The 24,230-nt window shown below is 50.4% G+C and overlaps 1 protein-coding gene across 2 annotated transcripts in view; it reads left to right on the top strand.

Moving 5' to 3' along the window:
* The window catches only part of LOC126542823 (protein dead ringer homolog), a 255,944-nt gene that overhangs the window by 79,576 nt on the left and 152,138 nt on the right, over nucleotides 1-24,230 (top strand). For both annotated transcript variants that reach the window (XM_055077419.2, XM_055077418.2), the window contains exons 2-5: nucleotides 489-703; nucleotides 4,209-4,617; nucleotides 9,707-9,763; nucleotides 21,413-21,481. In XM_055077419.2, the coding sequence (XP_054933394.1) occupies nucleotides 489-703; nucleotides 4,209-4,617; nucleotides 9,707-9,763; nucleotides 21,413-21,481 (750 nt within the window). The remainder of the gene's footprint in view (nucleotides 1-488; nucleotides 704-4,208; nucleotides 4,618-9,706; nucleotides 9,764-21,412; nucleotides 21,482-24,230) is intronic.

The following is a 24,230-nucleotide window of genomic DNA, read 5'->3' as shown; positions in this document are numbered from 1 at the left end:
CTGCAGTTGCGGCTACGCGCGGCATGTGTGCGAGTTGAGCCTGAGTGAACATACTCGCAGTTGTCCTTCGAACACATCGTTCGTGACCTGTGGCACAGGCGCAAACTTCCCGATTCGCGAATTTCGGAGAAGGTGACGTCATTACCACCGTTGCACTTAACCCCGTGCAATTGGGCTTGCCCAGCCTGACTCAACTCTCACTCTCTCTGCCCGAACAGCTATCGATTTCAACCCGCGACACGCTAGAGAGCTTTTGATTAAGGAACGTAAATGAAACACCTCTGACATCCCCTAATGTGAATCTTTCAATTGACTCGACCCGTACTCGTCGGGTTTACGTAAACGCAACAATAGTTTTATGTTCAAGGTTTGCAACACAGCTCGCGTCGAACTGAGACTAGTCGTTTAACGGGGATGATGTTGCCCACGTCTAATTTGTGTATGACGAGCTCGCGTTAACCTCGGCGTTGCTTGTTTTCGTGCTGCAGTCGAACCCCGAGGAGGAGGAGCTCAACGAGTCGGAGTACGGCGGCTCCGGCGACGACGACGAGGAGCGCCGGACGCCGCTCGACGGCGAGTTGAGCAACGACGACGCGCAGTCTGACGTGCTCGCTCGCTACCATCCGCACAACAACAGTGGCGTCAGCGGCGGCAGTAACAACGGTGGAAACAACGGCAGCGTCCGCAGCAGACAGGATGATGGGTCAGTGTACACTCCTAAGAAAAAGAAAGGAGGACTAAAAGGGGTAGGGGGTTAGTCCTTTGGGGGACTAACTCCCCATGCGCTTACTCCATGGAGGACCAACAGTTGCCCTTTTCCGATGTTCCCCAAGGGAATAAGAGTAATTCTTTCCAATGCTCCGAAAAGGGGGTATTATAGAAACTAGGCATTTATACCCTAATAAAAAAATACTGAGCTGAAAAAAAAAAAAACCGTGCCCGAAAGTGGGATTCGAACTGAAAACCTCTCGCTCACAAGTCAGGTACTCTATCACTTCACCACGGCGGTCTTTTTTTTTTTTTTGTTCATGGTGTTTATTGCAGTAGCATTCAACCCCACATTCAACAGTTCTGCGTAGTTAGAGGACGGAGGGCACAATGAAAGTCCCACACAGAAAAAAAGGCAGCGTACGTACTGTGGGTAGAAACGTTGGTTTCACTTTAGAAGGGTGGTAAGGATAGCACCTCACCAAAACAGAGTACCACTCCGATTTTATATCGAGTCCATCGTAAACATGTTTTAGGTGTAGTGTCATTTGGATAAAATGTACCATTGTAGGTACCACCGTTTCGGCATTTCGGTCCATCATTCGCGTTTTCCACAAACTGTGCATTCCCATGCGAAAAAAAAACATATCGAAAGGTGCACTATTTCAGAGGTCGGCAGCAGATATCGCACAGTATGAGCGTTAATCTCAATCTCTTTTTTTGAAGTCCGTTGGAGGGTATCCCAAATAGGATGGCGTCAGTGCAGCTAATAAAACAATGTTCAATTGTCTCTGGGACATCACAAAGGTGACAGTTAACAGAAGAGACAAAGATACCCTTAGCCATGTTTTCACCACGGCGGTCGGTTCGCAGTACCGGGTTTTGAGACGAGGTTAACCATCGGAACGCAAGTGTGGCAATATAAAAGTGACTCGGCATATTGGGCATGCTATGCAGTGAGAGCCTAAGGTTGAGTGTACTTGCTACCATAAGCGACTGCGAATAGAAATCAGCCCGAGTATTCTTAGGGTGATTTAAACTGACGCACTACGCGATGTATACGTGTTGTAGCGAGCTCAAACGAGGCACCCAAGACGACATAGGCCAATTTCTCTGTCGCTTAGGGTGCCCCGTTTGAGCTACACATCGATTCGGTTAAGTTCGTAATCTCCTTGGAACGGAAAGAACTTAGGCACTATTGATGAAGAAAATCTAGCCGTCTATCAATAGAGACTTTTACCGTGTCCGCTATTCCGGCAAACCGGGGTGGTTTGGGCGGATTACCGTATGGTCGGGGGCGTAAACGTGAGTGGCCAGATTGGTGGCGCCAGATTGGTGGTGCAAAGCTCAACCACCCGAACACAGAGCCAATTACTATATTCTTCTTAGCTGGGGTGTAAGTTTTCGACAGCGGCGTAATTGTGAACACAATAGAGACTTTTAGCGTGTCCGCTATTCCGACAAACCGGGGCGGTTTGGGCGGATTACCGGATGGTCGGCGGCGTAAACGTGAGCGACCGGAGTGGTGCAGCCGCCTAGTGTTGTAGAGCTCAACTTGCCGCAGGTGGGAACCGAACCCACAACCTTCGCATGGGTAGTGGGTTCGGTTCCCACCTGCGGCAAATTGTTTTTTCATCCACTTTAATTTTCATTAATTTATCGTTTCTTCATTCCATTTATTAAGCACAAGTAATTTCCCCTATGTTGTCCTTGGTGTCAGTATTTGTTGGCTTTTCATGATATGGGAAAACCTGTGATTTTTGCTTGTAATCCGCCATTTTGTTTTGGCAGTTTAGTCGTGTAGCAGTTTTCTTTTATTGCGCTAGCAAATGTATGGACACCCCAGGTGCATTTTCGCCGTCGGCGTAATGTTTTGTATGAAGTCCGAGTGTGAGAATACCGTGGCGGCGCGCTTTATGTTGTACGTGCGATTGAAAGCGTGCGAGGGTGAGCCGAGGATGGTGGCTTGATCTCGCGCCGTGCAAGGGAGGGAGGCAGGGAGGAAGCACGCTGTCTTTTACCGCGCACATGGCACCGTGGGGGAGAGGACGTAGGGGTAGGTAGGTGGGGTAGGTTTGGCAAATTCTATGGGATATCTAGAGTTCTATTCTAGAACATATCTCTGGAAACACTTTCATTCTCCGTTGTTTCCTCGTTAGGTGCTTTGATACTTGGCGTAGATTTCCCTTGCTTCCCCCTTCCCCTGTACAGCGCAGCCGACCGGAGATATCCTCTGGTAAAACTCTATGTTTTCTTTTGCCTTTCTCTCTCTCTCTCTTGCTTATTCAAAACAACAAACAAGCGAGTGCAGAGTATCCAAACGGACAATTAATCTGGTTAATCTCTCTGCCCTTCACCTCTTTTCTGTCTCTCACCTATTTGCTGTATTGGTGCCTTACCTGCAACTTCTATTGCGGCTTCTGGCATAATTTCAGTCCAGCTTTAGTTTAATATAATCTTGCCTAATATATTCATTTAATATGTTATCTTTATCCTCCTATCCCATTGCCTGATATGTTTGCGAGCAGTAGCCTGAATTCATCCGCTTTACCTCTGACTGTTTCTATGTTGACCTGTTTCTCCTCCACTAATTTTCCTCTGTCTTCATGTTCAGAGCAATTTTGGACCTCGCGAACTTGTGACCACTGCCCACATACCGTGTTATGGCTTTGGGGAAATCAAACAACGACGACGTACCACGCAGTTCACACAGCATGCGGCTTAAAGTCCAGGAATCCAGTTGCAGGGAGCGGCTCTTACTGAGCATGCGCAGGAAGGAACTGTGCGCTTGTATAGTGGCGGCGCTCACATGTAGCCTAAAGTATACGAGATTCCCTGTCTCCTGAAAACACGCTGAATGCTGGGTGCTGCTGAGTGAAACGTGCTGATTCGCAGCTGAAATCGTGCATGCATGTATGTACTGTACGCGTTGGCACTGATGCAAGCGCCAAGTCAGCGCGGGGACGTACAGTAGCACTTGAGTTCACTACAAATACAGGTTCTGCATGACCTTTCGCCGCATATTGCATGCGCCGATCTCCACAAGATGTACTTAGTGCCCCCCCCCCCTCATTATCATTGCCCCAAATAAAGAGCAATAGACGACTCTCACACTACCAATTTGACATGGGAGCATACATAGTATTCTGATGGGGATGCCTTTGCCGCTGACATTAATATATGTGCTTACGCAGAATCGACAGAAGCTCTGTCAAGTTAGCTTATAGATTATTAGACGATTAGCGTCATTTTGCGCGCTAATTGTGCATCGCTGTGTCAGCATCGGTGTTCGGCGTTGAAGGTAAGCGCAATGCGGCAGGTACAACTTTTGTTGGAAACAAACTAAGAGTACCGACACCCCAAGTGCCGTACGTGCATTACGCACTTATGCGTTGCTGTCTGGCACCTGCTACTAACAGCGAAGCTTCGCTTGCTTCTTGCATGCACGCGCGTTAAACGTTGCATCATTCGTCTCCCTCCGCGGTGCTGCCCACTCGCAGGAGTCCCGTCCCGCTGGCCAACAACTGCAACAGTGACCACTCGAGCAATACGCCCCCGGCCGCAAGCAATGGGTCGACGATGGCGCACGCGGGCGGCCTGTCCTCTGAGCCACGCATCCCGGCTCCAAATGCCGTGGTCTCTTCTTCGCCGGGTCCTCTGCGGGTGCCGGACTCCGGCCCGCTCAGTGCGCTGGCCGCCCGGGCGGCGGCGAGCGGAGCCACGGCTCTGCTTCCGGCGGCTGCCATCTCTGCGCTGCCGCTGTCCCAGGCGCCGCCGCTGTTCAGCCTGGCCACTGGCGCCCCGCACATGATGCACCTTCCGCCAACACTGACGCCCCACACCGCGGCCGTCTCCGGTACGCCGCCGGAACCCAGCAAGTACGCGTTCGAGGAGCACTATGGAAAGCATGTGAGTATGTCACATTACTGCTGTCTTTCTTGTCGTAGTTATCCACAACTAGGGTACCGCCGCATACGGCGTACGCACCCGGTCGTCCGGCAAGAGTTGCGCAAGATCGAGCAGTATCTTGAATTGAGCTAGTTGGTCTCTAGCGCTGTCAAGGGCGTTCGCTTCGCGTGAGATGCACTAGGCCGCCGTCGTAAACAGACTGTCGACTCTGCTAATGTCTCTTCTTCCTTCTGATAATGGACCTTATTCATTAAAGCTACCACAATGTTCAAGTCTGCACTTTCTAATGAACTGTCTCAACAGCTCGCCGATTTTACGCTACGGATTTGTTTGCTCCTTTTTGTAACCCCTGAGTGGTCCTGAAGGCCGAAAGATAAATAAGTCTGCAGCTGAACGCAAGCCCCTCCGGGAGATCTCGAGTTGGCCCAGTTATGCGTCACCCGAGGTTGCCTGTAGGTTTCCTGATCGCACCCATTTTGCCTTATCCTTTCGAGTAAAGTAACATGTAGTGACGCTCGTTCGTCAACGTCACGACATTTATGCTGCGAATAGAGATAGACAACGTCCGGCTTGCTACCCTATGCAGGGGATAGGGTATCAATAGGCGAAAAGAAAGGAATGAAAGAAAACGCTGAGTGTTCTCAAACTGACCCTCTGCTGGGAAAAAGTCACTTAAACACCAGGAGATGTATGCACAGTAGTCGCTCAACGTAGTGAATTCAGCCGCTCCAGCCGATTGGCGCGCAACTCCGAAGTGCTATCCCAGAGAGGCTGATATGCTAATTGGATGCAGTCAACGCCTCTTAGTTTGTTCTCGTTTTTCATAATTTGTCTGGCTGAGCAATTACTGGCCTCGGTTGATCCGATTCCACGACTTTCACGCGAAATAAGAAGCGAAAAGTTCTAAACAGTACAGTACAGCCAAAGCAGACAAGAAAGAAGAAAAGTAAGGGGAAAAAAAACATGGACATTTAGAGGCCACTTGCACGAGGCGTGGGTTGCTTTCACGGCTGCAATCTTGTGCGTATATCGAGCGGCAGTGCAGCTGACTTTCAGGTGCCTCAGTTCGGTCAGCCCTGTTGTGCCTGACGTTCCCTCGGAACAAAGGATGCTACACCGGCAGACGTGCAGTGCTCTTCACGCTCCGTTGTTTTCTCAAAGCCAGAGTGCTGGCGACTAAATCAGGACCACTTGAGACCAACGAACAAGCATTTAATTTTCGTATAATCGGCTTTTCGACCGCCCAGAGCTTACAGGCAAGACGAGTGCCCACCAGGGCTACGAGTGAACCTGGCGCCGACGGTGACCCGTAAACAATGACAGCGCACTTCAAGACGGCAACGCCGCCTTCCGACTACCGCCAAGGCCTGTCTCCCGATCCTGAGATTGGTCACGAAGAGGCCACTAATCGATGGAAGGGCCATTGTTGAGAACTCTCGTGGGAACAGGGTTGTCATGAACTTCACCGTTTGCGACGTGATTGCCTCGTACGCGGGAGTGATTGTGCAACGTTGGCGGCCAGTGTCCGACGGAAAGGCGCGACGTCATGGGCGGGATATTGTGAGCGGTTCGGCGTTTGTGATTGGCCGAGAAGAACAGCGAATTCCCTTGACGGATGAAAGGGGGAAATAAACGGGATAAAAAGTGGATCTGGACGGCTCTGAGAGGAGGCTCGGACATGCATGTACTGTGCTCAGACAGTCAGGGAGCCGTTTTTGCAAAACTCGTTCATGTACATTCACTTGAACGTCGCTCGGCACCCTTCTTTCTCTCGACAGCTGGCACGGCACCATCCATGGAACCTTCGTGGCCGCACGGACCCCCGAATTGACAACAGCCCTCATACCAGGTTCAAAGTTCGATTACATTTTCTGCACAGCGCGCCTTCCACCTGCTCAGGATTTCTTGCGGGCTCATCGCCACCAATTCGATGGGGTTTGCAGCTCGGTTTCATAACTTCGATTTCCAGCTTTTCATTTCCTCTCTCACTTTGGTGACCTTTATTTTATTTTTTTTCTTGTTACGCTTCACTTGCTTTTGGCGGAAGATTACAGTTTTATAAGTCGCTGGCAAAGTGAGGCGCAGCGCCTGAAGTCAGTGCCTTAACATTGCACAGATCTTGCACTCGCATAGTGCATTTTTTCAGCGGAGTTCGCAACACCCCGTCGCCTCAGCCGGTCTTACTCGACCATCTCATTATGTGCTCTGCTCCTTCACGATGGACCAAATCGCCGATTCGTTCCGTCGTGCAAAGCAAATTTGCTTTACCTGAAATTCAAGGATATCTGGTACGTTGAATAACGTTGGAGGACGGTTCTGCCGTAATGAATATAGGAATTCAGTACACAAGGCAGCCATACGGAAGAGCCTACTTTTTCTTTTTTCCGTTTTTTTTTCTCTCGTGCCTCTCTCGTGATGTGTGCTGTTTCCGCTATGCAATGACGAAATTCGCTGCCCTTGCTCAAGCTCGTTTGTTGTTCTGCTGCTGATCTTGAAGTCGCAATATTGAGAAAGACCACTTGTGCACCGTGATTTGTGTGCACGGCAAAGAACCGCAGGCGCTCAAAGTGCTCCAGAGTCCTTCACTATGGCATACATAGACCCTCTGTCATAATTTCGAGCATTATCAATCAGTCAATCAATCAATCGATCGATCGATCGATCGATCTGGTTGTTGATCGCTGGTTTGAAATCGCATATATGGGCTCCGGCGAATGCACGATGAACGGCGTTCGAGCAGGGCTACCGCGCTGACCGCTGGTAGTGCCGCTTTACGTGCGCGCGACGAGGCGCGAGCGACGGTGACATCCGGAGGGCCGTCGGATCGCGCGTCGCGTTCCGCGCTCAGCTGACATCTCCGCTGGTGACGTGCGCGTATAAAATCACGAGCGCAGCGACTGCTGTGCCGCTGCCAGCATTCAGGGTCAAAGACCTGTTTGCATCCCAAAGTCTGTGTCGTCGTCTGCCGAGTGAGCAAACACTCCTCCTTTCCTTTCCACACTCGAGGCCTGCTGCCGCCTCGCCTATCTATCGAAGAGCGTTCCGTCGCACTATCTCTGAGGCTTGCTTCCTATATGCAGCGGCACGCCGGAACCCCTATCGGTGAACGAGAGAGAGAGAGAGAGAGAGAACTCTCTCCGGAGCTCTCTGCGCGCTCCGCGCCCTCGGGATACCTTGTGCCTGTGGCGGTACGAAACGCTTTCGTCGTGTTTCTTCTACGGCGAGCCACCGGTCGTCATCGTTGTAGTTCAGGCGCCTTTCTCTATAATATACAATGGGGACTTTAGCTTCCCAAAATCCGGTTGCCGCTTCTTGAGCATAAGAAGGCGTGCAGACGAAAAAAATGAGCAAGCGCAGGCGCTCGCGAACAATGTTTTGATATCCCTTGTCGCGCGAGCCTTAAGAGCGCATACAACAAAAATATTGCTAGATCCTGTGGCTTTGTTGAACGCCCTTAATACGCTTCGGGATAGACATTGGCCATTATACGTCTCAGAGGTAAGGCGAACAGCATAGACAACATTGTTCATTGCACACGTTAACTCATCTTATTCTATGGTTTTCACAACATGAGTAAATAATGAAATCCACCATGTGGAAGGTAGAAAGGAAAATTTGTCATCCACCTGGGTGCCGACCTCTCGGCCTTTTCCATTCAATAAACTGCTTCTTTTTGTCATCTACCTGGGAAACCCGAGGCCACAATAAGAGAAACGTGCAAGTACTTTTCTATATGGCAGCACAATGCTGCTTTCAACCTTGTTTCAACCTTGGGCCTCCATCGCGAACGGAGCAGTGAGATGGACGCTTCACAATGACACTCGCTAAAACTCATTGTCGCATTCATCAATGCATATACGTGTTTGATTGGAATGGCTGATGGCGCCGAGTGCAATGCCTGCGGTGTCGAGGAGACTATAGAACCCCTACTGTGTTACTGCCCATCTTTTGAAAATGAAAGGGTATGTATGTATGTTCATATGTTGGTGCATGAGGAGTCGGGCATTACTTTGAAAACGTGCTGTGTTTCGTTTTTTATATGTTATCGTCCTGGTACAATCGTGCCGTGATTGTGACTCAGTGTTCGTATCGTCTCTTGTCGAAATAAACTTTTTCTAAACACAAGACATGACGTATGCACAGCTCTAAATCAGATAGAAAGCCGTTCACCTTGACCAAGATCTTGGGACCATGGCCTCACTTATCGCTGCTACGAAAGGCCACAAAAGCGCTGTTGCGATTATTGAAAACTACCGGATTGAGCGACTGTCTGTGATCTGAACTGAGTGACTGTCATTGATATAGAGCAGAAAACTGTTAATACGGGTCGGCGAAATCTACAGTGCACTTTCTCTTCTTCTATTAATCTTTCCCTCCCCTTTTCCCCTCCTCCAGTGTAGGGTAGCAAGCCGGGCTCTGTCCTGGTTAGCCTCCCTGCCTTTCGTTTATCATTTTCTCTCTCTCTCTCATTAAAGCCACTAGTGGCGAATGTCTCAGAAAATAAAAAGTACAACGTGTTAATTTGGCCCTGCTCGCTTTATTCCGGTTTTTATGATGGTAGTGCGTAACGGGGAGCTATATTCAAATGCATACAGCTATAGATAAATTTTACATGGTGTGCTTACGATGCATGTAAGCTTAGTCTTGGGACGCGAAGATTACCATGAAAAGTTATCCGGGAAACCTGGGAAAGTGATGTGCAGCCTAACACACGCCACACTTTTTTCTGTACTGTGGCTTGGCGCGGGTACTTGCTGGTTCTTCTGCGAGAACTGCTTAGCCGAGCTCCTGCGCACTTTGTCTGTCGCAGCTGTGACGAGTAGCTTTTGCACATTGAACACGCTGCCAGCGGCGGTAAAGTTGGAACGCTTTAAGCCCCTACATAGCTTGTCGCGTTGTCCTCCCCAGGAGAAGCACCTGAGCGGGCCCGTGACGTTGATTGTAAGGTACATGACCACTGATTGACGGAACCTTGTAAAGCTGACAAGCGTGTATTGCGATTATTGATTGTGTGCGAGCCACGTGGTCTCCCTTGCCCGGCGTTTTCTGAGTACGACTGGCCCTCCGGGCCGCTCCCCCTCTGACGCAGTTGTCCATCTCCAACCTGGCCGCCGTCTGGATCAGTGAGCTGGCAAAGTCCAATGGGGTAAGCTGTTACTCCTGGCGAGCGCAAGCTCGCGATGGGGCGCACTATGTTTCTAGGTAGCGCGATGTGAGAGGCGACCCCGCAGTGGGCACTGCTCGAATCCGTGTCCCCATACATGCCAGCCTAACCTGACGGAGGATTATAATGGCCGACTATGGCTGTTTGCCTCTCCCGCCCTCCGCACTTCAGCATGCTGTCTTTTTTGAGTGCGGCAGTTCGATTGGGTTGGATATATCTGGTGGCATGGTGGAGAAGGAAAGAAAGAAAGTTGAGGCGAAGATAAGCCAACGCTGCCTCTTGTTAGCCACCCCACAAGGGGGGTGAGCACGAGGCATACCACAGGATAAAGTATGACAGCTCAAGAAACTGTCGCGCGCCCGTACAGGAGTGGCAGCAATGCCCCATAGCTTGCTCTTAGCTAGCCCATAGCCGGCCAGCTAAGCACCCGAATAACCTTCCAAGAGAAGGCTTCAAACAGCGCTTTTTGCTTCATCACTGCTACTGCCTGCGAGGATAAGATATTATTAAACATAGGGCATCGATGCCGCCACAAGAATTTTAAGCTGGATGTTCTTGCATGTCAGGCTGAAATTAACAGTCGCATTGGGGTACCTTCGGGTGCCAGAACATTATGTTATTGTTAATAGTAGTATTATTAATTACGCACCGTATTATTATTATTAATAATCCATTGTACTAGTTATACATTTATTAGCAATATCTGTTATGTTACTGCATGCTGACTCCGCCAGTAACATCACTGTAATGTATAAGTATACGGGGTGATCATAGTTAAGTTTGTTGGAATTTTTAAAAATTACGTGTTGTAGATAACATAACTCTAATCCTTGAGCCAGTAGCAGTTCAGAGAGGTGGACATTGCTTGCACGAAAAATCGAAACCCATGTTCAACGAATTAACAAGATCACTAATTGAGTTTCTAATTAATTAATTTACGGTCCCTATTGCAATTTACGAATTGTAGCCGGTGAGCTTGTCAGGCGTATCCGCCTGGAATGAATTTCCAGAATGACACCAGTTTGGAGATACGCGCCATTAAACTCTCCATTTCGTAAAAATGCACGGTTTTCCTACTTATTTTTTACAAAAACGCTCTCTGATGCATTGAAGCACAAAAGTAACTGGAACGCCCATGTATTTCGTCCCACACTGTGGGAAATATCGTGAAACTGGTGTCATTCTGAAAATGTATTTAAAATGGATGCGTTTTGCAAACTCACCGGCTACAATTCGTCAATTGCAATATGTACCGTAAATTAATTAAGTTCATTAGTGATTCTCTTTTCTTTAATTTAGTGATATGTGTTTCGATTTCTTGTGCAACTAACGTCCGCCTGTTCGAATAATCCAGCTCAACAATAAGAACTATGCTGTCTCCCACTGGTGATTTCGAAAAATTCCATAAAATTTAGAAATGATCGCCCTGTATTGACTCTTTGATAGGAAGGCTCGCGCCACACAATACATTGTTGAAGCTTGGGCAAGTTGGTGTGACATTCTTTTTTCAACAGCGCAAAGGACGAGACGAGTCCTGTGCTTGTGCACTCGTCTCGTCCTTGTCCTTTGCGCTGTTGAAGAAAGAATGACATGATACATCTCTACCGAATCGAACGCGATGTCGCAAGGTGTCGGTGCTGTAGCTACAGTGGTGGCTCGGACACATCGGCATTCCGTAAACGGCAACACGCGCAAGTTCCGGCGACAGCGCGCCGCGTCGCATCGGGGCAGCATCCGTCGAATACAAAGCAACGCTCGGAAAGCTTAAGCGACCGACTACGGCACAGAGCGATACGCGTTCCGTGAATGAAGTGGCTTGGGAGACTCAGTGTTCCGCGCATGAGCTCGTTGCGTATCCCTTGTTCCCGCCCGCGCGACGTTGGGCTGGCCGCCGTCCCTATCGCTGCGGGTTCGTTGCTGGGCTATCTCCGCAACATGTGGCCGTCGTTGCAGGATGCTGACGCGACCTCAGCGTCGCCGTTATCGCGCCGTATAATGACGCGGTCGAGATAAGGAGCGCAGTGGAAAAATAATTCCTCCCTCCTCGAAGTCTGCTATCGGGCGCGGAGAGGAGGGAGAGGGTCGCCGATTGCGCTACGCCACGTGTCTGCGAGAAAGTGACAGGTCGGCTGAAAAAGTGAGCAGCGCAGACGACGCGCAGCCTTTGCCGTCGCTCCACTTTGCTGCAGCGTACGTTCTCTGCTTTTCTAACAGTGCGACGCCGCTCTCGCGCCGTCCGAGTCGCAATGAGCCAGTAAATGGGCAGGAAACTGTCCTTGCTCACTTTCTCTCGGTTTACTCGGTCGCTGAAATCTCCCTCTGTGCGAGGTGTGTGTGTGAGAAAGAACCTATTTATCGGAAGGCATAGCACTTTGCCGGCGTGTATATATGCCCGCCGAAGTGCTGTTTTGCGTATGGAGAAAAAAGAGCATTAGATTCCAGAGAGAGAGCGCGCGCGCACACACACACGCACGCACGCGAGCGCTTGTGTGTCTGTTCTCGAGTCGTATAAATGCAGTGCGCCAGCATACTACGGACGTGCCGCACCACCGTACTCCGTCGCCGGCTTCCTTGCATCCGAACTATTGTTTGTGCGCGGCTATTATTACTGACGTAGGTGGATAGCATAAAAAAAAGCCGGGTGCGATACCTAGAGTCTCGGCACACGTTGCTTTTCGCTGAGTAGCGACAACCCCGGCCCTTCTCAGCGCGTTGTTCGGTCGCAGTTGCCACGCATCGCCGCGTTTCAGCTGCCAAATCTGAACTCACGCCATTGATCGTGAAACACAGTGAAAAGAAACGAGACGAGGGGCAAAGCAGCGTTGTCGATATGTTTGCTTTGTTTGTAATGAAGGCCTGTTGTGAGAAAGTTTAATTAAGGACATTACGAGCGGCTGCGTTGCAAAGGTTGTCAGTCCTCCTTGGCTTTTAAATAAAAGCTTATCTAAGTACTTTAAACATGTTCCCAGGCGCTTCGCGACATCGCGTTTCTCACTTCACGGCTTGTCTCGATCTTGCCATCGATGAGTGTTATCTTCTCGCGACGTTTTGTTGATTGGCTCGTAGCCTCTCTTTAGATTTTTCTTTTTCCTTGCCCTGGCCACCGCGAGACGCTTCTTCCCGCTCGAGCCTTTCTTCTCTCTCTCCAGTGTCAGTCACCCCAACGTTTATGTTCTGCGCTGAAGATACGAAGCCCTGCGTTGATTCAGGAATCGCGTGTGGCCGCCGGTACCACTGAATCTCCTTCCGCGCGAGGTCTTCCTTCCTTCAGTTTTGTGTCCGGTGACATCGGTACGGCTGTCTGATAATGTGGCGCTGCTTGCTTATTCGACTTATCTCGAGTCTTTCGCGCAAGCGTCATTAACACATTTATTTCCATAGCTGTTGACAGAGCTGCTAATATTCCGTGCTTCATTTATTCTCCTCTTTTGCATGGCAGGGAGACTCGCTGTCCACTCTCGGAAGGAGAACTTTCTGACGTTCGTCGAGAGGCACATGCAGATTGTCGTGTTGACCGTCGTTCCCGCATTGTTTTCGAGGGTTCAATCGCTTGCGCCGTTTGCGATCTGCAGACACGTGTGGTGCAGTAAATTCGGCATTATTTTTTCGCACCTTCCCGCTCTGCGCGGTGCGTAATGGCTAAATAAGTGGCACAACTGCGATCTTATCGGCTGCGGCGCGCGTGTGTGTGTCTTTCGAACCCGGGGAACAATGCGCACGTGAGTTACCGAGTGCCTTCTGCGCTCTGAATATTTGCTACGATGTTAGCGAAGGGATCAAGTTGTTTCCTTTTGAAAACTATGCACCGTGTGTCGTCAGCGACACCGTATATCTTGTGCGCTCGCTTTATTTATGTAGCGTCCTTTCTTTCTTTAATTTTTTTTCCCATTTAGCGAAAGTGATCTTTCTGTAATCTTTGTAATGTCAGGCATTTAATTCCTTACCTCATTCCAGGCACACTGGCTTGGGTACGTTACTGTCTCGCCTCGTTTCGGGCCTCTTCAATAAAATTAAATGCGTGATCGATGCTGCGATCAAACCTCTGCCTGCAAGTACGCCAACCAACATGTATACTTTCGTGCCAGAGCCGACTAGCTTTTTGGGAAGTTTGACGCATGCGTCACGTGCCAATTTCTTGCGTTCCTCCCTCAGGGTGGCTAGCGATTTGAGACGCTGTGTTATTAGACGGCATTGCCTTCGGGATCGGCCCGCACAACGCAGTCTTTTTTTCTTGTAGTCGCTAACGCTACGTATAGAAGCTGTGCGACAATGTCCTGCCTTCATGATCGGTTCTCGTGGAAAAGGCTTTGAAGTTTCTTCGTTGGAGTACAAATGCAGTCTCAGTGTCAAGTAATCCAAATGCCATAGACAAAGGTAGTTAGAAGTGTATAAAACTTAGTCGTAGGTGACGTCACAGTCTGTTTCTTTCGCTTACTCCCGTGCTGTACCCACGCAGAAGCCAACAACTGGCATGTTGTCAACTCGCGCCGAACGTCCGGTGCAGCAATAATGCCGTCGTCGTTGTCGTCGTCATCTCGCTACTGTGGTGACACACAAACACAACTGCTCGCCTTACACAAATATTGAGGATTGGGCGAGTTGGCATTGCATTCTAAAACTAGTACAGCGCAACATAGAAAGAAACAAGCCGAGCTGGCCAGATGAAAGAACAGAGCGCTGGTGAAATGAAATTGAAAGAGGAAAGAACTAGCACTCTAGTTCTTTCACCTGGCTGACTCGGCGTGTTTCTTCATTTCTATGTTGCGCTGTGCCAGTTTTAGACTACACAAACACGTTGTTCCACTAGGTAACGCTTTGCGGAACCCCCAACAATTCTGGATCACCACCTACTTGCAAAGTGCTTCGCAGGCATCGATTCCCACATTGCGTAGGATCTACATCTTTCTTTCATTCGCTTTTGTTTACAATTCAATTAATTGCAATCATTCTCGTTTTATAACGCTGCAGTGTGAGCAATTAGGTTTAGATAAGGGTAATGTTAAAGCCACAAAAAAAATGCATGGCTTTGTTTTTAGTGGGGTGGTGGTGGGGGGGGGGGGGGGCATTCATGGCAGTAAGGTGGGGTGGTCTGCCTGAGTGAAGTGCCTCGCACCTGCTCTCCAGGCTGGGGAATGGGTTTAGCAGAACAACAGAGGAATTCCTGTAATCGTTACGACTTCATATTTTAGGTTTTCACTCGTTGCCGTTAAACGTTGTGTTCCGTTCTCCGCACGTCGTTCTTGAAAGCTGACAAACCCTGCAGGACGAATTAGTGACAATCGCCGTGTGGAGTCAAAGCACCAATTCTCTTTAATTTGTTCCCTCCAGTGAAGCATACGCAGCTTATTTCGAAACAAAAAAACAGAAATGAGACTCTCGTAAGTGTCCCCGTTTTGAAGCGATCACGACGACGGTGGGACGAGTATCGGCGCCTTGTTCCAGTTGCGGCTACACGGCGAAGTATGCGGGGCGAGTCATGCTTGAACCTACCAACCGCCGTTTCCTCGCACAGGCTGACAACCAGATGCGCTCGTGACTCACATGAGGCAGCAAAGTTGAAACATTGCCGCGTGCCTGATGCTCGGCCTCCTTGGAGAAGCCTCGGGGCTCTAGCTGCGCGGCGGCTTCTCGAAACTTAGCTCACACCCGAGTGCCGAGTTGATGCCCGCGGCGAAGCTCACGGACCGTGGAGTATGCTTCGTTTGTATACTAAGCTAGCAACCCTATCTCGCATGTGAGGATGGTAGAGCAGTCTCGGCGAGAGAGGGGAAACGCCAAGGAAGAAGGTGACAAGAGAAAAAGAAAGCGCGCTGCAGCTCGTGGCCGCCGAGGGATAAAAAAAAAGGGGGGGGGGGGGGATTAAAAAAGAAAAGCGAGGTTGTTTTTTTTTGCGGGGGGGGGGGGGGGGGTTGTAAAAGTCCGCTTTTATGAATCGCGCGTTTTCAGCCTACATGCCGCGCATGTATTGAAAGAGAGAAGAAAAAGAAACACATACACAGATAGAACACAAAGAAAAGGAGGGGTGTAGTGGGCGCGACGACGCTCTTTGAGAGAAGAGTGGGCGCTGCAAGCGTGTGCTTCGTGCGGCAGAGTTTGCCGTGGCGTCGTCCTCCGATAGTTCTCCGCCGCCGACGATATGCAGTCGTAAATCGAGCCCATACGTCGACCGACGGCACCGAGAAGCCAGAAAGAACACCCCCCCCCCCCCCCCCCCCCCTCGTCGCTTCCTTCGAAATGAAGGAATACGCGTTGCTTTGCAAACGTGCCGCGAAGAGCGGCTGTAAAAATCGGCGACCAGAGATGGGCGAGGGCCGCATTAAGAAGGCCGTCGTCGAGCACTTCCCTCACCGTCCACGCCTTTGTCTCGCGCCCACCGCGTGTGATGGTGCCGACGGCGCATTCATAGATCGCGGCCTTCTCCACCAGGGCGCCTCTATTGCCGTTTCATCCCTCGCGTTCATTGCGGGTTAAATAAGCAGAAAACGACCAGCCAAAGGAGGTGGCTGCTTGGCCAGAGCCAGGAAAATCAAAAGGTTTTTTTCTTTAAAGAAGGTTTATGTCTCGCATAAAGAGAACGTAACTCGACGCGGCTGCTGCCATCGCAACCGGCTTCAGTATACTTGGCGGCACGCTGAAACAAAGGCACTGTGACCTCAGTGCCGTCTGGCAGTTCTGGAGGGAGAGCACTGGCGAACTTGCGCATCTGGGTAATGACTTTTATTGTACTTATTTTTTTTCGCCTTGGCAGAGCATGGAAAAGTCGACGAAAGGAGGAGTTGGGGGGCGGGGGGGGGGGGGGGTTCCTGCAACGTACTTCGGCATGAAGCACCAACATAAGGAAGATGACCAGTTTGTAGTTTGCAGATGCTCCCGAATATGACACACATCCGAGGAAGCGAGCTTGTAGTACGAATAAACACTGAAAGCTCTGCAAACCTGTCGGTAATTTCCAAATTCTAGGTAGAAAGAAGGTAAGCCGGTTGGTTTAAGTTCATACCGGGACGTGCCCACACATGGTCATTTCCTCAATTAAACTAACAAAGCTGACTGTGAACTTGTGTGCTCGCTAATGGAGAAAAAATGCAGACAGTCGGTCCGACGGTGAAAGGACAACGAGCGAGAAGGAGCGTGATTGAGGCTCGGAGAAATGAACTTTTCCGAGGAGAGCCCGAAAGACAAGTTGCCAGCGCCTACACATGCGCGTCTTCTGCAAATCCAAGGTTGCGTGCTTCGGGATATCATGGCTGCAGAGCCGTCATCTTGCTTGCTCTCGCGTCCATATGGAGGATTCCGTGAGCTGGGCACGTTGCTTGCCCGATTGGGCAAAGAAAGTCGATCGCGCGCCGTAATTAGAGGTTGCGTCGGGCGGATTAGAGAAGCTCCGTGGTGCCACCGGCCTCAGGAGCGCAGAACGCGATGCGAGTCGCCGGGCAGCACTCGGCGAGGGCTGCAATTTCTGACCCCGCCGCGGCCTGCTTTGTACGATTTGTTTTGTTTTGTTTTCCTCTCTCTTCTCCCTCTCTTTGTCTTCGCCAAGGCGGCACGTCTAGCACTGCTGGCCTCTTCTCGTGGAAGGAGGAAGAAGCCGCCACGTAGACAGACAGATGGGTTGGCTAAGTAGAAAACAGTGGCGCCCGTCCTGTCTGGTGCCGGTATGCATCGCTTCTTGTGCGCGCTCTGTTTCTCGCTCTCTCTCGCCTTTGTGTTCTTTTGCTTTCTCAGAAAGAGAGTTGTTGTGCGTGCCACCGTTTCCTTCTGAACCCCGTTTTTTTCCTCAGAAGCAGAAAATCGACATCGGCGAATATAGCCGGTCCGCTGGCGCGTGCATGTCTCGTGCGGGGAGTGGGGCAAGCCACCTTCTTTTTTTTTGGCTCCGTTTCCGTTGCCTGTCCTCTTCATCGGAAGTAGAGAAACGTTAGGACAATTATAACGGAGCGCCTACATTGCTGTCGCTTTTGTTCGGACGAGCATCTGCTTGGCGTCCCGCGTGAGGTTGTATTCGCGAGAACCGCTTGTGCACTGGCTGCCCTGATGGGCCGTGATGAACGGGAGCAAGTTGCGATTGGCGTGCCTTTCGCCTGCTTCCGTTTCACAAGCTCACCTAGCTTTCGCACCCCCCAACTTCCGGCGCACCAACCCCCGATTTGGATGGTGTGGCGAGTGTGTAGGTGGTGACGCGGCTTGCCCGGCAGGACGAACCAGCACATTCGTCAACATGTCCTCCCGGTACGACTGCAGCACCTTTGCCCTTCGACAGTCGTGGACGACCCCGACACGTGCGTGACAACGCCGCCGATGGCCAGCGATGAAGACCCGTGTCACGACCAGCTGCGTTCCTTCTCCCTGTGTTCTCGTCTCTAAGCCTTCTTTGTGTTGTCTTTGCGGAAGCAATCGTTTCTCCTCAAACCAGCTGCTAGGCAACATTTGTTATTCTCCTGAGACACGACCTGCAAAGCTTGGAAAAGCCTTGAACTTTTTCTGCGTGCGGTAGTTTCAGAACCTATCTTAACGTGTTAACAAGTTTGCGCTGTTTTCCACTTGCAGACGTTGAATGCATTCCTAAACTGAACGTTCGACCTTAAATTCTAACTATCGTTTCTTTTTTTTTCTTTTTTTTTTTTCTGACAGCGCCTCACGGTCGCAGGCCTTCATGCTCATGTACGTTGACGACAGTGCGGTCCACTTATGTCCGTCGTAAATAATCATATTACGAAGCTAGCAGGACCTGGCCATACGAATCTCGCATTCGCGCTGTATAACATTGAGCTTGCTAATTGTGAAAAAGGGTGGTTGGAATGGCACATCAGAACGACTAGTTCTTTGTCAATCCGAAGTACCTGCATCGTTCGTCATTACGCTGTGTTGGCAACCCCTCCTACAGGCGCCAATGGCACTGTTCTTCATAACATGCCGCACTTCGGTCGCCATTTGTACGCGCATCTCGCTTCTTCTCCAGTCGCTCGCCAGCAAAAACGAATGTTTTTTCGAGAATAGGCCGATTAAAGAAGGCACCAATTAGGGGCTTATGGCAGTAGCGCATGCCTGCATTTCAAAGCATGAGCGAGCCCGCTGGAGGAAGGATCGGAAGCATGGAGGAGGCGAGAGGGTGCGCTTTCCAGAATTTTCTTCTCCACTGCTCTCTCGCTGCGTTGATCGCACGGGGGACTCCCGCTGCCTTTGTAACCGTTACCATTGCTTGTGTTTACTTTTTCTGCGTTTATCTCCATCTCGCTTTTTCTACTTTCCGTCACCCTCCCCGCCGCACTATCATTTTCCCCCACCGTGCGGGCCACTTCTGAGTAGCGGGAACGCACAAGAAAGCGGCGAGAGGGATCGAGCGAAAGGAAAACTGGCTGCCGCCGCGTCTTCTTCTCTCTCTTTTCTTTTTTTCTTTTTTGAACATAGCGCACCCGTTTTTGTTAAAACTAGAGAAAACAAAAAAAGGAACGTAAAATGTACCGCTGCAGCGAGGAACACGTGCTACGCACGAGACCGCGAAGGGCGGTGCAGGCACATGTTTGCCGTTGTAGGTGGGGATCAGTGCGGAGGGGACGAGCTCGGCGCCCTCCCGGTCGCGGCTGCGTCGGTTTAACGCGGCGGAGCGCGCATTGTCGGCGACCGTTGAGTGGCCTCCAATCGCCGCGCCGAACCAGTGGCTCTGCCATTCGAAGGAAGATGGCGAAGAGAAAAAAAAAATTTTTTTTTTTTCATTAACAAATCGGTTTGCTTCATTGCGCGCTCGTAACAGGCGTTGGAGGGCGCCTTGGCGCGTCTTGTTACGCGTAGCAGCGCAGTTACTGTCGACGACAAAAGAGCGAAGTTGGCACGAGACTAGCGCCGTTCGGCGTCGTGTCTTCTTGATCTTCAATGGTCGCGCGCTTGAGTGCGCACGCAGAGCATAAAGTTAGCATATGTTGATTTGATCGATGGAGTTCAACGTGGCAAAGTAACACGAGTGACGCTACGAGTGAGGCTGTTGTTGAGGTCATTACATTAGTTCTGGCCACATGGGGTTCTTTAATACGCGCACAAAGCGCTGTAAAGGAGCGTTTGTGCACACTGTCCCCGCTGGATTGGAGCCGCCAAGTTTGGAAATCAAAACCAAGAACTTATTCCGAGAAGCAGAACGCCATATCTACTGAGCCACCGAGGCGGTTGATGGTATACACGATGCACATTCCATTGCATAGACTGTCCGTAAGCCGTCGTGCGCGGGGCGTGCGCCTATCGGCTGAGGCTTTGGCGCATATGTAGTGGCGCCTCGCGACATCGGGGCGCGTCTATGTACATGTGCGTATGCGCAAGTCGTGACATTTGGAGAACCAATATGCTCGCAAACCTGGCCTTGCCACCTCGATCGTCGTGTACTCTAAACTTACCAAGATTGATATGAGTGCAATACAATTATTTTGTAATATTTACACGCAGTCGCAGGGAAAGCTTCAGCTCCTGCGTGGCAAATTCTAAGATAGTTTTACCACGGCGATCTTGCACGCAGTGGTGTCCTGATATCCGCCTCAAAAGGGAGAGGCCACGTGTCGAGCATACCCACATAGTCCTGTAGGTGCCTTGTTCGCAGTTCGCACGTTTCTCTCTGTTTGCACGCGTCAGAGCAGGATGCGCTTTAAAAAAAGTCGCAGTTTCACCCGAAAGGCTGAGCATCGATTGCGATAGCAAATTAGTATACAACTATACAAAGTAAGGATAATAGTTTTGGGAACATTCGCTTTCCAAGTGAATTACGCGTGGTGTCAGTGTGCACAAACATGAAACCATCACACTCGATGAGCGCAGACGCTCGCTGTCAAAACGCCGGTGTGAGCAAGCGCGGCAGCAGCAGCGAGCGAAGTGACCTTGGTGCGGTCTACCGCTTCAATGCAAGAGCGGCGAGAACACAGCGCGCACAAAGGTATGAGCCGTCTGCAGATCCTATTCAAGATACGGCGCGCGCGACCGTGCATAGTACGCACTTGTTGACGGAGTCGAAGCCGCTTCCTCTCCCTCCCGCGTTGCCTCCCCACTTTCCTCCGTATATGGCGCGCGAGATTGAGCCGCGATCGTCAGTTGCGCCCGGTCGTGAAATGCGCACTTGCTGTCGTAGCACAACGCCGCCCGTCTCCCTCCCTCCCCCCGCGGCTTCTCGCGTGTTGGAAGACAGCGCGTTTGCTCTCCGCTTTCTGCCTTCGTCGGCTTCCCTGGCAGGCTTTCACTCGCACATACAGCACACGACGCTCGGCGACGGTGTTATCGCCCTTGGACCGTATACGAAACATCACGGCGACGCCAACAATGCGCCTGGAGTGTCCATACAATTGCTGTCGCAATAAAAATTAAAATTGGTGTTTAACGCCCCGGAGTTGCAGAATTCTTATAGGGACGCTGCACTGGAGAGCTCCGGATTAATTTTGATCACGTGAGTTTCTTTCACAAGCAGGCAAATCACGGTACACGAGTGGCGAGCGTTTCTGCAGTTCTCCCTCGTCGCAACGCGACCGGGTGTCTAAACTGCGACCTCAGGCTCTGCTTTACGTAGCATGTGCAGCGAAGGATTCGTGTGTGCATGTATCCCGTTGGACTGACATTCTCCTCCCCTTCTCCCCCCTTCCCCCTCCCTTCTCTCGGTCACCACAGGGCCCCCGCAGTGCACCAGCGCGGGACTCCCTCGCTGCGAGTGTCCCACGGTGGGAGCTTTCTGAGCCGGTAATGGTCGATGCAGCGCCTTGCCTGATGAATGACGCTTCTCTTCTTGCTAACTGCCGCGCGTGTGCCGCCGTAGAGTCCTAAGTAGAGATGGGGGAGATGCTTGCGGATACTTGCGGAAACTACGCGGCGGAGGCAACGAGACGAGCCACTTTGGGGAAAGAACGGGGAGCCCTCGGGCGGTTCCCGGAAGGCTCGTCGGCCTCCGCATTGCTACGCCTGTCGTTTCGCCAAGTTCGAATGCTTTGGATTACTCCCCACTCGCCTCACGGGACGATTCTTTGCCTCGCCGCGGATGCAAGCGCGTATTCACCCATTGTCGGGAGCGGCCGCGAGTAAAAGGGGGGAGCAGCTTTGTATTCCTCGCACTGGAGAAAGAAAGGGCGCAGCGTTGTTGAAAAGCAAGGACATTCTCCTATGGATTCGCTGTATTCTTCGTTAGCGGGTAAATGGCCGTTATTTTGTTTTTCCGCCCACGACGAGATGTAGGAAGGCCTGTTGGAAATAAATATAGCTTAATCGCCGTATATATCAACGCAGCAATAAAGTTGGGCCGTCTGCATCCAGCAGATGCGTGAGCCTACATTAACATAGTGTAGAATCATATATAAAAGCGTACCATGTTGTTACAGCTTTTCATTTTTATTTAAGGTCAGTGTTTCTCAATTTGTTTATGCTTGTTACAGTGTTAAATTATTTATTTGAAAAGAACCTTCCGTTTTCGTGATGTCACTGGTATTCTTCATTCTATGGAACGAACACAATTGCACTGAATTGACGTTCTAAATTCACCTCATACCTATCTGGTGTCAGGTTAAATAAGGTGAGATAATGGTTAATTACACCGTACTTAGGGCTCATACCTTTATGGTGGTCGGGGGGCAACCGTCCCACAGTATATTGAAAACGCTTGTTTTGGACATAAGCACATGTTTGTGTATCTCCGGTAGTAGGCATACCGCGACTACATTACCTGTAAGAGGGGGGCATCGTGCTTGCGTTCGCGCTGTTCACACGATAAACGTTCTTTTAAGCAGGAATATCGAGGCTAACGTTAGTTTCGAGATATCTGCAGAATAAGAATGAAGTACTTTGAAAGAGAAGTGATATAACGCATACAAAAAGGGAACAGGCCTGCCGAACGAGTAATGTACCGCGCAAAAATGCACGAAGGGCGGAAAGAGCGACAGGGCAGAGCGACTTTCATGTACTTTGCGCAATACGTTGCTGGTTCAGTATGAACCAACTAGTCTGCAACAAAATACTTCTGGGGGAGGGATGATTTTTACAATCACCTGCATCCATTAAAGAACGGTAAGCAGCCTACGTAAATAGTAGAGCACGATATAATAACTCTATACGAAGCACGACGCATCAAGTTCTACGGCTCTACGCCAACGGCCTGTGCCAACCCGCGCCACAGGTGAACTAACGTGCCACAGGCTTTCGAAACTAACGAAAAACCTCAGGTGATGCTGCGGAAGAACTGAAGAAAGGTCAAAGTACTCGAAGGAGGCAGGATACACACGAGGCCTAAGAATCTTACTTCGGCGTTAAAAGAACGGGAACCACGCACGGGGTCCGTATAGGCAGGGCAAACAAGGGGGATGAGGTGGCCATCCCTCAAAGAGCCGAATAGGTTGGGGATGCAGAGCGCTGTCGGGGTAGATACCGAAGTGAAGTATTCCTTTCTTTCTTTGGAGACGCCAGCGCAAAGGTTGCGGGCAACCATCGCTACCGAGGCCTCGAAAGGGGCATCTCGAGATTCGGTAAAGCACTTTATGCACACCGCTTAAAAAGAAAGGCTCGAGAAGCGGCCAGCGAGCGCCGCGCGGTAGTACTTAACCACGGCCACTCGATCAGAAGGCACGTGGAGCGACCGTTATTTATATTTTTACATGGGAAAAGCCAGGGAGATTAACCAGGCTGAGCCCAGTCGACTACCACGAGCTGCGGTAGTTTCCGCGCTGTCGTATGTCGCTAGTCGTTATCTTTGCCCTTCAATCGCACCACGTCGCCCAACTGACGACGCTTCCGAACTTTGGTTTGTTTAAATGAAAAGGCGCCGTTACGCGCTTGTAGCTTTTATTGTGCTGTGAAGCCGTTAACCATGATCATCTGATGAAATCAGCAATAAAAACAAAGAGGCTTCAAAAGTCTAATCTTGGTCATTTTTTAAGCATTGTTACATCACGGAAACGTTTAGTTTAAGCTAGTATCATTTATTAAAGAACAAAAGTCGACAGCGCGAATCACGGGCAAAAGGGAATCGCCAACCGTAATTGACAGCGAAAAACGCAGCCAGTGCACATGGCCCCTCGTTAGCATCCATGCTATTCCTGTCAGTGCGCCAGTTATGGCGGCTCTGCGCTGCGCCAGGCAACGTCAAGATGACGTTTTCGAAATATACGACTTACACGGGATGTAACTTGCGTTAACTTTTTTCTCCGTGCAAGCAAGAATACAAAGTGCTGGTTGTCTCAGAGCGTTGTCTATATAATCCCCGCTCGGTCTTTTCTGACCGCCTCTATCGCCTTATTTTTTTTAGCGCGAACATTTCCTCAGTGGTGGAAAGCCGAACTGTTTTATATCTTTCCCCATGCAAGGATATGTGCGGCTCCCCGTAACGTTTAGCCGTCTTGACAAAAAGCTCACGAACGTTTTTATTATTCTTCTTTTCATTTTCTTTCTTTCTTTTAAAATACAAACTTCCGTTTCCCGCTGCAGAGCTTGAGGAACATTACCCTAT

This window comes from Dermacentor andersoni, chromosome 2 (assembly GCF_023375885.2).
Source record: "Dermacentor andersoni chromosome 2, qqDerAnde1_hic_scaffold, whole genome shotgun sequence".
Lineage (NCBI taxonomy): Eukaryota > Metazoa > Arthropoda > Arachnida > Ixodida > Ixodidae > Dermacentor > Dermacentor andersoni.
The sequence above is the reverse complement of the archived record's forward strand: the minus strand, read 5'-3'. Positions and strand labels throughout refer to the sequence as shown.